General features: G+C 56.3%; 1 protein-coding gene across 4 annotated transcripts in view; it reads left to right on the top strand.

Moving 5' to 3' along the window:
- VAV2 (vav guanine nucleotide exchange factor 2) overlaps window positions 1-15,111 on the top strand; it is a 227,217-nt gene that overhangs the window by 146,463 nt on the left and 65,643 nt on the right. For all 4 annotated transcript variants that reach the window (XM_064371734.1, XM_064371732.1, XM_064371733.1 and 1 more), the window contains exon 4: window positions 4,174-4,242. In XM_064371734.1, coding sequence (XP_064227804.1) covers window positions 4,174-4,242 — 69 coding nt within the window. The remainder of the gene's footprint in view (window positions 1-4,173; window positions 4,243-15,111) is intronic.

The raw sequence follows: 15,111 nt of genomic DNA, 5'->3' as shown, positions 1-15,111 counted from the left end.
CTGAGAGACTGCTCAAGTCTTCCCACATGCGGCAGGGCTTGCATTGAGCCCTGAAGGATGCTAACACTTGGGCGAATGGCAGGAGGACAGGGGACTGAAGGCAGAGGGCAGAGCAGGTGCAAAGGCCGGAGGTGCATGGGCATGGGGGGCTGTGGGGAGAGTGGAGTGAAAGGGGACCGGGACCTGGTGAAGCCTCCTCCATTCCCCCGCGTGTTCCTGCCCCAGTGGCTGGGTGCTGAGGCCCCGCACAGTCCCTGACAGGCTGCCTCTGTCTCCTGCTCCCCTCCCCCGGCAGTAGCCTTTGTTGGGCTTTGGCAGAAATTAATTGGATTTGCAGCTCCATTCTCAAGGGGATTTGTGGCCTCAAATAGGGATCTTACAATAAAAGTAGTGAAGATTTTACGGGCAGCAGGATAATTCTTTGGGCTTTAACATTCCTGCTTTTTCTCTTCTGGGTCAGGCAGGTAGAGGAGATGACGAGGGGTTGAACCAAACACCAGTGAGATGCAGGGGAGGGAAATTTAAGACAACGATGGCTCCAGGTCAGGTTTTTTTAAAAGACAAAAGGTTTTTTTTTTTTTTAATTTATTTTTTTGAGACAGAGTCTTGCTCTGTCACCCAGGCTAGATTGAAGTGGCACAATCTCAGTTCAAGCAGTTCTCCTATCTCAGCCTCCCAAGTAGCTGGGATCACAGGCATGCGCCACCACGCCTGGCTAATTTTTTTGCATTTTTAGTAGAGACAGGCTTTTGCCATATTGGTCAGGCTGGTCTTGAACTCCTGACCTCAGGTGATCTGCCCACCTCGGGCCTCTCAAAGTGCTGGAATTACAGGCATGAGCCACCGCCCCTGGCCAACAAAAGGTTTTGAAATGGCTATTGTGCCTCATTTGAGCGGACACTCATTTTCTGTTAGGAAACAATATTCCAAAATCATCTTTGTGAGTGTGGCCCTTAGGCCCTCAGGAGGCGTCAGAAGGCAGTTTTCTTGGGCGGCAGAAAGTGCCCGGAACGAGGATGATGCTGGAAGTTCTAAATTGCAACTGCCCTTGCTGGGGCCCTGCTAAGTGCAGGGCACTCTGCCATCCTACAGCTGCTCTCACGGCAGCCCTCCAAGAAGGCCTGATGACTTCCATCTTCCAGGGCCAGAAGGGTGACATGCAGGTAAGTTAGATAGGTTGTCCAGGGTCACAGGGAGCAGGGGCTGGGCCTAGGGTTCACGCCTGGGTTTGCCCAGCTGGAAAGCCTTCCCCCCCTTCACTGCCCCGGGCTCAGCTCTCCTGGCAGGGCAGGTGGGTCCCATCTGAGTCCCGGGACTGATGGAGGAGCAGAGCCTTGTGTTAAGAACCCTTCGCTGGGCTTCAGGGACAGGAGAGCTTCAGGGGATGAGTGATGTCTGCCTGGGCACGGGAAGAGTGAGAGGCATGTGTGTGTGTCTGCTCATCGTTAGTGTGTGTCTCCTCACAAAGTGTGAGTGCGTCTCTCGGACAACTTAGCAGGGCGGGTTCTGGAAATAGAGCCCCCAAAGGGCCGTCGTGTTGGAAGGGATGCCCTGATACCCTAAACTGTCGCCCACATCCTGTGATCAAATCTGATCAAGATCCTGCCCTCACAGCTTCAGGAGTTTGACATTTTCTCTTCCCTCTCTACGTTCTGTGTGAGAAAGCACATTAATATTTGGCCACGATGTCATTTTATACGTAACACACTTTTATTGGATATGAGTGGGGTTTAATGTTTTTCACTTATGATGATGACACATTTTCATAATAAGAAGTTGGATTCTATTTTTTTCTTTTCTTTTCTTTTTTTTGAGACGGAGTCTCGCTCTGTCACCAGGCTGGAGTACAGTGGTGCGATCTCGGCTCACTGCAACCCTCGATTCGCTGGTTCAAGTGATTCTCCTGCCTCAGCCTCCTGAGTAGCTGGGATTACAGGCATGTGTCACCACCCCCAGCTAATGTTTGTATTTTTAGTTGAGATGGGGTTTCACCATGTTGGCCAGGATGGTCTCAATCTCCTGACCTCATGAGCTGCCTGCCTTGGCCTCCCAGAGTGCTGGAATTACAGGTGTGAGCCACCGCGCCCGGCCTCTATTTTTCTTATGGAAGGGATACCAATCATCACTGAAAATTTGGAAAAAGTAGAAGTGACTGACAAGATCAGAGACAGGGATGGCTGGACGTAAGCGAGGGGCTGCCGTGGGAGCACGGGGCTGTCCTGGCAGCGGGGTTTCATGCTGAGAGGGAAGAAGCCTCCACCTCTGGGGTCCTGAAGCCACCTCTCAGCCTGGCAGAGCCTCCCTGGCTCCTGGCCCCCACATGCTCCTGCACTTTCTGGGGTCACCTGAGTGTCAGCCAGGTTGTGGCTCCTCAGCCCCACCCCCATCAGCGACACAGGATCTGTGACAGCTTGGCACTCTGCAGATCGTGGGAAGAGATGGATTCCTTGAGGGGTTTCTTGGCTGTGAGTGGCGCTGTGTCAGCGATGGAGCCCCGAGGATGAGGATGATCTGGCAGCCTCAGCTCTGCCTGTGACCTGAGGACACACACCTCCACTGGGGGGTACTGCTGTCGGGTGACGGTGGAACGAGGGAGAGTGCCTGGGAGGAGAGAGCTCACCACGTGGAGGTCAGGCCCGGCCATGCTGCCCCCTTAGACACGGGCTTCTACCAGGAAGCCACAGGGGCATGCTGACCAATGGCCTGGCGGGTCTGGCTTGGGGACCTCTGACCTAAGGCCCGGTCCCTGCAGGTCTGTGACAGAGCCAGGTAGGACCCAGGCCTCCAGCTCATAGCTCAGCGGACTCCCCCGCCCCTCCCGCCGCAGCACAGGCCCCCAGTCTCCCGGTGGTGGGGGGACTGCCAGGCTGGACTGCTGTCCCAGCTGGATCTTGGGCTGAGCAAATGTCAGCCTGACCCCAGGCGAGGAAGCAATCCTAGCCGGCATCTGGGCCTGGCAGCCGCCTGCTGGGGTCTCCTGGCCCATCCCTAGTGACAGGTTTCCTCCCAGAACACGCACCCTGGGGCTACAGGGGGATGTTTGCTTTAATTAAGGGGCCTTCCAGGTCTCCTCTGGAGATGAGAGGATTGGCCCAGAGCTTTGAGCCCGCTGCAGCCCCCTCCTCTCCGTGTTTGATCAGTCTCTGCCACCTCTTCTCCCTCCCTGAGGCTGGGCTCTGAGTGCTTGGCCCGGGCTGGCCGTGCTAGCCTTGTGCAGGGAGGCCTGTCGACTCGGGACCACACCCATCTGTCTGTCTGCAGAGGACAGAGCAGAACCATGCTTTGGGTCCTAGGGGAGGAGAAACTGCTTCCTTCCACCCCTCCAGGTTCTTTGGCTGGTGTATGAATTAAATTGACATAAGACAGATGAACAGGAGAAAAACAATTATAATTATGTACATAGGCATGGGAGTTCCACAAAAATGAGACTCAAGAAGAGCCCAGATGATTAAAGTTTATATTTGTATGCATTTCTATACCATCCTGAACTGCAGAAAGGCACCAGGGTTGGGGCGTCTCGGGGGCGGAGGGTGAGGGGAGCACCGCCGTGTTCCTTCTGGGGTGTCCCCATGAGGCTCCTGCTCCCTTCCTAGGAGGGTAGGCTGCAGATCCATGCAGAGGGTCTGAGAGCTGTTCCTTTTCAGGACTCTCATCCTGACCTCCAACTCGTGGCTGGTGGGTGGGCTGGGAAAGCCCCTACCCTCGGCGCCTCAGAAGCCACCCCTCCCTTCCGGAGTCCCCTCCTGCCTCCTCTCCTGTGGGGACTGAACTGGAGACCAGGAGGTGTGTGGGGAGCCTCCTCTCCACTGTGAACCCCCTGGAAGTGGGAGCAATGATAAAGGGGACGCCAGGTCTCCGGGCAGATGAACGCTTTCTGCAGCCCTGACCTGGGCTTCTCACCTGCCCACTGGACACCCAGAGCCCAGAGTGGGCGTGACATGTTTGTTGCCCCCTGGCAAGCTGGGCATGGGTCTCCTTTTGCTCTGCGGCCCAGTTGGCCCGTCCTATGACTCCGATCAGTGTCCTCATACCTCCATGTCTTTCCAGAGAATGGACAGGAGCCCCTTCGCTCCTGGCTGGGCCACACTGGGCTCTGCTGTGGGGTCCAGCTGGAGCCCCACTGGCCAGCAGTGCCGGGATCCGCTCACCTCCCTCTTGCCTTCTCTCCCACAGGCCTTTTCCCTCAGAAGAGACCACAGAGAATGACGATGACGTCTACCGCAGCCTGGAGGAGCTGGCCGAGTAAGGCTGGGGGATGGGAGGAGGGCGGGGAGGAGGGCAGGGAAGAGGGATGGAGGGAAGGAGGGAGGGACGGGGAGGTTCCTGGTGGTGTCCAGGGAGTCGAGAGGAAAGGTGGCGGCCACAGTGCAGGCAGAGCTGGCCCTGGGCTCTTCTCACCGGGCGCCGCCTCGTGATGTGTCAGGGAGTGGGCTCCCATGCAGAGTGGGAAGGCATGCCTCTGCGAGGCCCCAGAGATGAGCAGATCTTCACACTCCTCGTACATTCTAGAAGGCTGCCCAGCCTGTCTGGTGGCTGGCCTGGGTGTTGGCCCGCTGCCCTAGCAGGGTCCTCCATGAGGGCTTGTCTCTGTGAAGCTGTGGGGTGGAGCAGGAGCCCAGTCAAAAGGAGGCCTGGTCATGCTCCCTGAGCTGTGTCCTGGGAGGCCGTGTCATGAGGAGGGAGCGGTGCGATCAGAAGCAGAGGCCCCGGAGCGCAGACACAGGGCACGGGAGCGTGTGGGCTCAGAGCTGACACGCAGCCCCGCCGGCACCGCCCGCCTCGTGGGCCCGCCGCTGTCCACTCTTCTTCGTGTCCACCTCATTCCTCTCTCTGAGAGGCCTCTGCTCCACCCAGGCACTGCCCAAGCCTGGCCACAGCACCAGGGCTGCAGCCCCACCAGGACCGTGGCAATCTGTGGCCAGCATGTGATCTCGTGGCCCGATCTGGGAGGAGGGAGGTCGGAGGGCAGGAGGAAGGGGGGGCCCACATGTAGGCGAGGGACCCAGGCTGAGATCTGGTGGGCTTGCCTGAAGCCTGCATCCTGGCTGGGGGCTCCCGGCCTGGCTTGGCCACCGCTGTCCCAGGCCACTGAGAGACGGTGCCTCTGGGCTTCCTTGCCACCTGGGGGCCTCCGGAGCTGTTTGACAGCAGCTTCTGTGTTCTAAGCTCAACTACCGTTTCTTCTGGGAAGACTCTTAGTGTTTCTCTCTCCCTTCATCTTAGAGCACGGACTGAGAATGAGAACCGTCAGAGGAGTGGGATGGGGAGCTGCGTGTGTTGAGTGCCTGCTGTATGCTGGGGCTTTCCCCGTCTTACTGCTCAGCCCATATCCAGGGTGCAGGACCCAGGATCCTTGTCTATATAAACAATTTAAGTCACACCCAAATCAGCATGCAGCACCATGCTGGCGGCCCAGCCTCACGCTCTCCTGTGAAAGAAATTCCTCGCCCACCAGCTGGAGGAGCTGCCACAAGCCTTTGATGCTGGGCTGGCCACGGGGCCCTGGGCAATCCCACTGGCAGGACTCCCAGAGCTCCTGCAGACATCTGGTCGGCCCCATGTGGGTCTGAGGGTTGTAGAGCATCCCGAAGGGGAGAGGCGGGCACAGGGGCCATGCAAGTCACAGCCAGGCCTGGGGCGTCCACCTGGAGGCCACTGTCCACCCTGACCAGCCTCAGGAAACTGAGGGGAACTTCAAAAATTCCAAAAAAAATTGCTCACGCCTGGAATCCCAGCACTTTGGGGAGGCTGAGGTGGGTGGATCACCTGAGGTCATGAGTCAGAGACCAACCTGCCTGGCCATCATAGTGAAAGCCCGTCTCTACTAAAAATACAAAATTTAGCCGGGTGTGGTGGCGGGCGCCTATAATCCCAGATACTCAGGAGGCTGAGGCAGGAGGATCACTTGAACTCGGGAGGCGGAGATTGCAATGAGCCGAGATCGCACCACTGCACTCCAGCCTGGGCGACAAGAATGAAACTTCATCTGGGGGAAAAAGAAATTCCAAAAAAATACTCACATGCAGGCTCCTGAGGCTGACTGAGGGCTGTCCATCTCAACCCTGTAAGTGGGGAGGACACAGGTTCAGAGAGGGCAGGGCTTCAGGCTGGTGGCATGGCCAGAGGGAAGTACCTGGGGGATAAGGCCCCAGCCCCTGGCGGACTCAGCCACACTACTTGCCATGCTTAGAGTTGGAACTGTACCCTCCATGCCCTTCCCCGCATCCCCTGCCTTGGAAATCCTTGTCTGCCACGTCCAGGCCAAGGTGTCTCCCACTCTGTGAAGGCTCCTGTGCTCCATCCTGGCCAGCGCCCCCTCGGCACCCACACCTCTGTTGGTAGTTAAATGCCCGTCCCCTGCAGATCAGAGGGTCAGACCTGCATCTTCTTCCTGTCCTCTCCTGGCCCAGCCCTGACAGGGCAAGCCTTCTGCACGTGGTAGGGCGTCTGTACCCACATGACAATGACAGCAGCAGTGGGCGATGCTTACGAGCTTTTCTGGGGCTGGGCACTGCTGGGCTTCATTCCCTTGCATGACCCCACCCTCAATCGCTCTGTGAGGTCTGTTCTGCCGTCATCCTCGTTTTACAGATAAGGAAACTGAGGTCCAGAGGGGTGACACCACTGGCCCACGTCACCCAGCTAGTAAGTGGCAGAGTCACGATTTGACCCTAACCCCTCACCGTGCAGAGCCTGTGCCCTGCAGAGACTGGGGAGCTCCTGACAAGTTCCTGACCTGCTGTTTCTCCTGTCACCAGCCTGAGGTTGGGGTTTTGTGCTCTGCAGAAACATCCCTTTGTGTTTCTGGACGGTCAGTGCAGGAGGGCTCCAGGACGATGGGGACCAGTCGGCCTTGTGTGGCCAGGGACTGGCATGACATACACACTCTGTAGGAGCCTCCTGGACACTGAGCCCGGGACACTCCCTGAACTGCTGCCCGCCGCGTGGCCAGGCTGCCCCTGGTGGTTCATGGTACACATTCCGTTTGGAGGGTTTCTGCCTGGCACGTCAGGCTAGAACCTAGGTGGCCCATTTTCCTTTTCCTTTTTTTTCTCTTTTCTTTTCTTTTTTTTTTTTTGAGATGGAGTTTTATTCTTATTGCCCAGGCTGGATTGTCACAATCTCAACTCACCACAAACTGCACCTCCTGGGTTCAAGCAATTCTCCTGCCTCAGCCTCCAGAGTAGCTGGGATTACAGATGTGCGCTACCATGCCCGGCTAAATTTTGTATTTTTAGTAGAGCTGGGGTTTCTTCATGTTAGTCATGCTGGTCTCGAACTCCAGGCCTCAGGTGATCTGCCTGCTTTGGCCTCCCAAAGTGCTAGGATTACAGGTGTGAGCCACCATGCCTGGTCTTTTTTTCTTTTTTTTGAGATGAGTTTTGTTCTTGTCACCCAGGCTGGAGTGCAGTGGTGTGATCTCAGTTCACTGCAACCTCCAGCTCCCAGGTTCAAGCAATTCTCCTGCCCCTGGCTCCCGAGTATCTGGGATTACAGGCATGCAACACCACACCTGGCTAATTTTTGTATTTTTAGTATAGATGGGGTTTCACCATGTTGACCAGGCTGGTCTGGAACTCCTGACCTCAGGTGATCCACCTGCCTCGTCCTCCTAAAGTGCTGGGATTACAGGTGTGAGCCACTGCACCTGGCTGGGTTGTCCATTTTCCATCTTTCTCTGCCCATTCTGATTGTGACTGATCTCTTGAACCAAAATTCCTCTCACCCAGAAAAGCAACTCTGGGGAACACATGGCTTTGCGCCGTCCGATAATGTTATTCCCTGACATTAAGACTATGCCTCCGTAATCCAACAAGCTCTTTATGACTGCAGTTATTGCAAACGTGAATCATCGGTTGTAAGGAAGGGGAATGCATTTGAACCTTTAACTTGCGATTTGGTCCCAGTGGCTCCAGTTTAATGAATTTTTATGCTGTTTTCCCCCCTCCTCCTTTCACTGGAAGGCAAGACTTCCTATCCGTTCTCTGTGGACTTGGTGTGGATACTTAGACATTATGACAGTTTACAAGACACAAACGCATGTCATTTCTTACCTGGGTCCTACTTGGGGAGAGAATGTGGTTGTGAGTTTTCAAGGCTGGAGCTGGGGAAATGGTCTAATCAGAAGTCAGGTGTATTAGTATTATAATTTAAAGATTTCTCCAATTATAAAGGGAAGAGGTTTCATTGACTCACAGTTCCACAGGGCTGAGGAGGCCTCATGAAATTTACGATCATGGTGGAAGGGGAAGCGAACACGTGTTTTTCACCTGGCGACAGCAAGGAGAAGTGCAGAGCAAAAGGGGAAAGCCCCTTATAAAACCATCAGATCTCGTGAGAACTCACACGCTAGCACGAGAACAGTATGAGGGTTATGAGGGTCACCGTCTCCGTGATTCAGTTACCTCTCACCAGGTCTCTCCCACAATACATGGGGATTTTGGGAACTGCAGTTCAAGATGAGATTTGGGTGGGGACACAGCCAGATCATATCAGGCAGGGGAGCGAGGAGAGGGAAGGGTCATTTGGAGCAGAACACACCTGTCCTTTGCTTTGGGCCCATAGCCACCTGCCCAACATAAGGGTCACCTTGAATGTCTAAAGGACTCCCCTGGCCACTCAGACCCCAGACACGCTGCAGCTGTTTGGGAAAAGTCAAACACTGGCTCACAGACACAGCTGTCTCCCAGGGAACCTGGAAATGTGGTTTTAGGAGACCAGCGAGGGGCGCCGTGTGAGCCCCTGTGTGCTTTCATTCATTCACCAACCATCATTCATTCCATCATCAGCTGGTTCCTAAACACTCCCTGTGTGTCAGGCTCGGGGCCAGGAGCTGGAAACCCATCAAACTGAAGACGTTTCCTGCCTCCCAAGACCCAGGCCCCATGGGGAGTGTGGAAGCTGAAGGGCAGTTTCAAGGCAGTGTGGTTGGTTTGAAGGGGAGCCGCGTCAAGAAATAAGAAGGGACAAACGAAATGAATCTTAAGAATGTATTTTATAGGCTGGGCATGGTGACTTACACTTGTAATCCCAGCACTTCACTTTGGGATTGCTTGAGGCCGGAAGTTCGAGACCAGCCTGGGCAACATAGATCCTGTCACTGCACTCCAGCCTGAGCGACAGAGCAAGGCCTCGCCTCTTAAGAAAATAAAAATGTATGGCCGGGTGTGGTGGCTCATGCCTGTAATCCCAGCACTTTGGGAGGCTGAGGTGGGGGGGATCACAAGAGGTCAGGAGTTCGAGACCAGCCTAGCCAACATGATGAAACCCCATCTTTAAAAAAAGAAAAATGTATTTTATATTTAACCCAGCATATTCAAAATATTATCTGGGTCAAGTTGTGATCGGTATCGCAGGTCACCCTTGGGCAGTGCGTGTTTTGTGGCTGTAGCACCGAGTCCTCTGATCCGGTACGTGGCTTGCGCTTTGGCGTGGATAAGTGCAGCTTGTCATCTGTGAGCTGGACAGCCACATGTGGCCAGTGGCTTCGTGCCGGGTCGCACAGGTCTTGGATCTAGAACGTCTTTCCGGGAGCTGGAGCCAATCCCCTGCGTGGGCGCCTGTAACACTGAAGTTATTTTCTGAAGTGCTCTAAGCTCGCCTTTGAGAGCTTTGAATAATGCATAATCAAATAATAAGAGCAGCTGGTTGAAAAAATTAACACAAAATATTGCCACTTAAAAATGCTTTATCAAGCAAAATAAGCCCAAATGGAGGGCCTGTTTCTAAACTGCTCTAATAATCAGTACCTTGCATTTGCATAATGGCTTCTCCCTCACAGCCACTGCACTTCCCTTCTCATTCCTGCCCAACTCTTGGGGGCCCAGGGCTACATGTCTGCGCTGGGGGGCTCACAGCCTGGGGTCCGGAGGCAGGTTTGTCCACAGAAGAGAAGAGCTCTGTGGGAGCAGAGTGGGGCTGGCGGAATGCTAGCTCAGAAAGCAAGGACGGATTCTCAGAAGAGGTGACGGCCAGGCCTCAGTACCCAAGGAGGAGCTTGCTGAAGACTGGGGCAGTTTCCCAGCAGGAGCTCGGCAAGGTGTGGAAGGCGAGGCTGGAGGGCAAGGTGGGGCTCCCCACGTGGAGGCATGGCTCACGCTTGTTCCAGCGCAAGTCCAGCATATTGTGCTATTGTGGGACAAGGCTTGGTGTTGGCTAGGAATCAGCATTATAGAAGTTCCCCAGAACTCACAGGGAGGACCACCTTCCCCCCAGGAAGGCACAGGGCACACATCAAAATGCCTGCTGTGACCCCAACTTGGTGGCCCTGCAGTGACAATGCTTCTCCTCATAGGAGAAGGACAGCTTGGGTCAGCTTGTGCTGGCTGCAGGGGGCAGCATTGCTGGGCGTCCAGGAAGGTGGCCGAGTACCAGCGATGCCCGCGCTCAGTGGTCAGCCCCAGTGGGCACGGTGGTAGGTGGTGATGCCAGCGCTCAGTGGTCGGCCCCAGTGGGCACGGCAGTAGTGGCACAGTGGCTTCTTCCTTCCAGCTTCAAGAAACATCCGTCTGATCGCTCTGGCCTTGAGTTCCAGGGCCCTCTGTCCCTCTCCTGGCACTGCAGCTAGCGTTGCTGGCTCCCATTTTCTGTTCACTGAGGCTAGGTGTGGTCCACGAAGTCTGGGAGGGCCCTGTCGATGGAGGAGGATTTGGAAAGGGCACCGGACTGGGTGCAACAGAGCCGTGATGAGGGCGTCTTGTGAGTGATCTTGCACGGACGCTGGTGCCGCTGTGCCGGGGTTGTCCTGGTCTGTCTGTGAAGTGGGCTGCACCCCTAGCCCCCAGCAGAGCCAGGCTGCCTGCCTCTACCCTCCCTCTTGTGGTACCGGCAGGTCAGAGACCCCTGGGAATTATTCTTAGGGAATCAGAGGGACACAGGAGAAGTCTGAAGCTCTCACTTGGGGCAGATGAGAGGCCAAAGGAAGGACGTGGGCCTGAGACTGACCCTTGTTTAGCCGACCGCTTCCTCCTGTGTGGCTGGAGGAAGGGAGGTTAGACCTGCAGCCTCCTCCCTGCACGCAGAGGAGGGGTGTGCTGCTAGATGGTTGACAGCCAGCTTTTAAACCTGCCCCACTAGGAGCATCCTTGTCTGCGAAGCAGGGTCCTGCGACCTCTCAGGCTGCTGTGGGAGGGCACCCCGCCCCTCCCAGTGGCTGCATGAGGAGGGAGTGATCCCAGACACAGCCAGGCTCTGTCCGGAACCTCTTGTCCTCCTGGCTTCTCCCCCGAGAGCATCTGAGCAGGAGTGGCTTTGAAAGGAGAGCTGCTCCTGAGCACCTGTGGGAAGGGAGCACCTGTGGGAAAGGAGCACCTGCGGGAAGGGAGCGCCCGCGGGAAGGGAGAGTCTGGGGCAGGGGCTCTGGGCAAGGGTGTGGATGTGAGGTGGGGGCTGCTGGCTGCTTTAGTGTGGTGGATCGCCAGGGCCGGGGTCTAGCTGGCCTTTCCTTTCCTTTCAAGGGGCTGCTGCTCTGGGCCTCAGTTTCCCTATCTCTGAAACGAAAGCATCCACCCAGATGGGCTGTGAATCCCTCCGAACTTGATGAATCCACGATTTTATGATTTAGGAGCCTGCTTTGCATAACACTGGCATCGCTCTCCTTGGAGTTGAAGTGATTTTCAGGCTTAAACAAATGCGACGGTGACACGGCGGGGGATGTAATTCACCGTGAACGTAACGCCGCATGCTTTACTGCGTCGTAAATGACCGTGTGGCTTTAAATGTGTCATGTTAGCATCGTCGGGATAATTTTTTAGGGTGCATAAAATATAGGAGTTTCTGGTGTCGGGGCGGTTTGGAGGTCTTCTTTCCACCTGGGGAGTGAGCGGGGTCTGCCTGCTGGCCGCGACCCGGGAGGCCAGGGGCCACGCTTCTCCCACTGGTTCCTGTCCTGGGGCCTTGGCCACTCTGTGCCGTGCCCTTTTGTCTGCAGGGGGACAAGGAGGGAGGAACAAATCGCTGTCCTCTGCGGCCCACCCTCCCCAAGTTGTCCTCACCCTGCCCACCTCTCCCAAAGGAAGTTTGTGTAGACACCATCTCCCGAGTTCCCGTGTGTTCATCCTCACGCCGGGAGGTCCGCATTGTGGAGGATGCCTGCGTGTGGAGCCCGAGTAGAGGCTGGGTTTGGGATGCCTTACGTTCACCCCAGAGGATTGTTTTTCCACAGGGGACAAGTTTGAAAGCAGACTCCACAAAAACTGGCCCCACGAGAGACAAGCAAATGAATCCAGCCCTGTTAGACAGCCCCTGGCCCCAGGCACGTGCAAACCCTGCCCTGGTCTGAAGGAGGCCGGAATGAAGCCCCCTCCCCCAGCAGAGGTGTTGACAGGCACCTCCCTGTCCTGCCCCGGTGGCCTGAGGCTCGTGTGGGGATGGAGGGGAGGCTGGAGGGATGGAGGACAGGTGGGGGTCCTTAAGGCGGGTGATGGCTGGGACAGAAAGGCCTTTGCCCTCCCCCACCCCAGGTCCTTCATCGACATGGACACCCATGCTGGACCGCGGCATCGTCTGCTGGGGCTGCCTCCCCACTGGCCGTGGTGCCTCATTTGCATGCAGATCCTCTAAGGCTGCGTGCTGGGCCCCACCTGGGCTTCTCCTTGGCAGCACGTGACTCCCTCAAATGCACTGAGGGTCTCTTGGTCCTCTGTGTGACTCTGCGAGGCCAGGCCCGGCTGTGGGGACTGGCTGAACGGAATGAATGAAGCCAGCTCCCCGGAAGGTGCCTCTTTCAGAATGCTTCCAATTGCATGTGGCTGAGCCCTGCGGGTGGGGCCCCGAACCCTCTCGCTGGACAGGAAGGAGACGGGGTTCTGAGAGGCAGGCACCTGGTCAGCTTACACAGAACTAGGGGCCAGTGCTGCAATTTGAGCCCAGCTCCGTCCATCTGAGGGTCATTGTCAGACCACCCCTCCGTAACCCCAGGGGTGGCTGATAGAGCCCTGCCCCACAGACCTGGACCCTGAGCCCCATGTAGGCACCTGCACGTCTCATTCTTGAGGCTCTTCTATCTCCTGCATGTGCTATCCAGGCAGCATCCTCTGGGGGCAGACCCTGACAAGCCAGGAAGCCAGGAAGGCTTCCTTGAGGAGGTGTTCCTTTTGAAGAGTGCGTAGGATTTGCCAAAGTGTGATTTAGGAAACCTGCTCTTGCCCCTGTGCCAGGCCAGTCACTGCCTTGTTTTGGGCAGGGGGGTTAGGAGTGTCTGGGTCTCTGCTGTGTCTGTTCTCAGGAATTGAGGGCTGGTAGACCTGGCTCGGAGGTGATCCTGTGTACGCAGTCTGGCCTTTCTTGCTCCTGTGGTCTAGACAAGCCCGGAACCTGTCGGGACGTGGCTGTGGGACTGCTGGACAGGGGTCTCCCTGTCTGCACCCACCCTGCTAACTGAGCCACCAGCACTTCCCTCTGGGGCTGGCTGGAGGCAGCTGACCGCAGCTCATTGGGATGACAGGCCCGAGCTTTCAGGGGCCCTCCCTGCCCCCATCAGACGTCTTGTTGGCCCCTTGGTACTCTGGCACCACGGTGGGCCCCAGATGCCTCCAGCAGCCCTGCTGCCATGTGACTGGCTGCCTCAGTGACCTTGAAACCCTGCTCCCCGACCCCCACCACCGAGGGAGAGGCCGTTTGTTCTTTTTCAGCGGGAGATCACAGGGGAGCCCTCTGACGCACACAGAGCAGGTGCCCATGACCACTGCGCTGCTCCACATCCCCGTGTGTGTGTGTGAGCAGGTATGGCCTGGGACTTCCAGGGGCTTTCATTTTTAATGCCTCGTTAAACTCGAGTGCTTCCAGGACCGATGCGGTCACAGCAACTCTCCGGTCTCATTTCATGCAATCTCTGCAGAGGGAGGGGACCCGCACAGAACGGGCCGCTTTAAAGACCTGCACATTCATCTTGTTATTTTCCAGGAAGGGGCGGGCAGCTGGGCTGTGGCCTGAAGGACAGGGCTGTGCTGTATCTGATGAAGGTCTCACCCCCTCGAAATCACCCTCCTGGTGCTCTTCTGGAACCCCAGGAAGAGGAAGACTTCTCTGTGACATTATTTCCCTTGTATTCGGTATAGATCTGACTGGCACACAGTGGCATTTAAGAAATATTCCTCTAAAGAATAAGCGTAACATGCCAGGTGTTATTGTAAAAGTCCCGTCATGTACATAATATCTCCTATATTGACTGCCCAACTCCTATTCATTCTGCAAAACCCAGCCCACAGGTCACCTTCTCTAAGAAGCAGCCCCCAGCCCTGCCAGGTTGAATTGAAGTTCACCTTCACCAGATGCTTAGAAAGTACAGCAGGACAGCCTCTGCTGCCAAGTGTCCCTGGTCTTCCTGCTTTTGTTTCTCACTCCTGAGATGAACGCTCCCTAAGGGGACCTAACTAGACCTGGGCCTGGTGCACTGTGGTAGGAGGACGGGCTGGGGGCCATGGGGTTCCGAGACATTCACGATTGCTGAACTGAAGGATCTGAGCCATGGGTGCATACGCTGTTCGGCAGTCCCCGCCCCGTCCCCTGAGACCCAGGCCCTGGGCTTTGCTGCTTCATCTCGGCCCTCACAACATTGCAGGGTGGGTGCTCCAGCCCCCGTTTTGCAGTTGCACAAATGAAGGCTCAGAGAGGGTAGGTGACTTGCCGGAGGTCACACAGCATGCTTCACATGGCAGAGGGGAACTGAAACCCTGTGCTGTGGCCGGGGACGCTCCCCTGGGCCCAGTCCTTGTGACCTGGCCCCAGGGGTGGTTCTTTTTTGGGTCCTGAATATTTTTAGATGGTGGGAAGCTCTTTTACTGCTTAGAAAGAACCCCCCTAAAAAAGGGAGTTACAGCCTGAGGGCACAGTCCCCTGGACGGGGCTCCTTTCGGGACTCTGGTAGCAGGGGCCTGTGCAGGTGGGTGCCTACATGACTTGGCAAGCTGGCTGACTCTCGTGCCCTCTCTGGGGCCTGGTTTCCCCACTGGTAGTAAAAGTGCGGACTTCCTCCCTCATGGGTCATGGTGAGGGTCTGCCAGGGCGTGTGAGAATGAGCCCCCTGATGTGTAAAGTGGTCCTTGTCTGTCTGTCTGTCCGTCTGTCCCTACATGGACACCATCCAGTTCCCAGCCGGGTTCTTCAGGGGCT

The sequence above is a fragment of the Aotus nancymaae genome, unplaced genomic scaffold, assembly GCF_030222135.1.
Source record: "Aotus nancymaae isolate 86718 unplaced genomic scaffold, 86718_ANA_hifiasm-v0.15.2.pri h1tg000158l, whole genome shotgun sequence".
Taxonomy (NCBI): domain Eukaryota; kingdom Metazoa; phylum Chordata; class Mammalia; order Primates; family Aotidae; genus Aotus; species Aotus nancymaae.
Note: the sequence above shows the minus strand (reverse complement) of the source record. Positions and strands in the feature narration are given on the sequence as shown.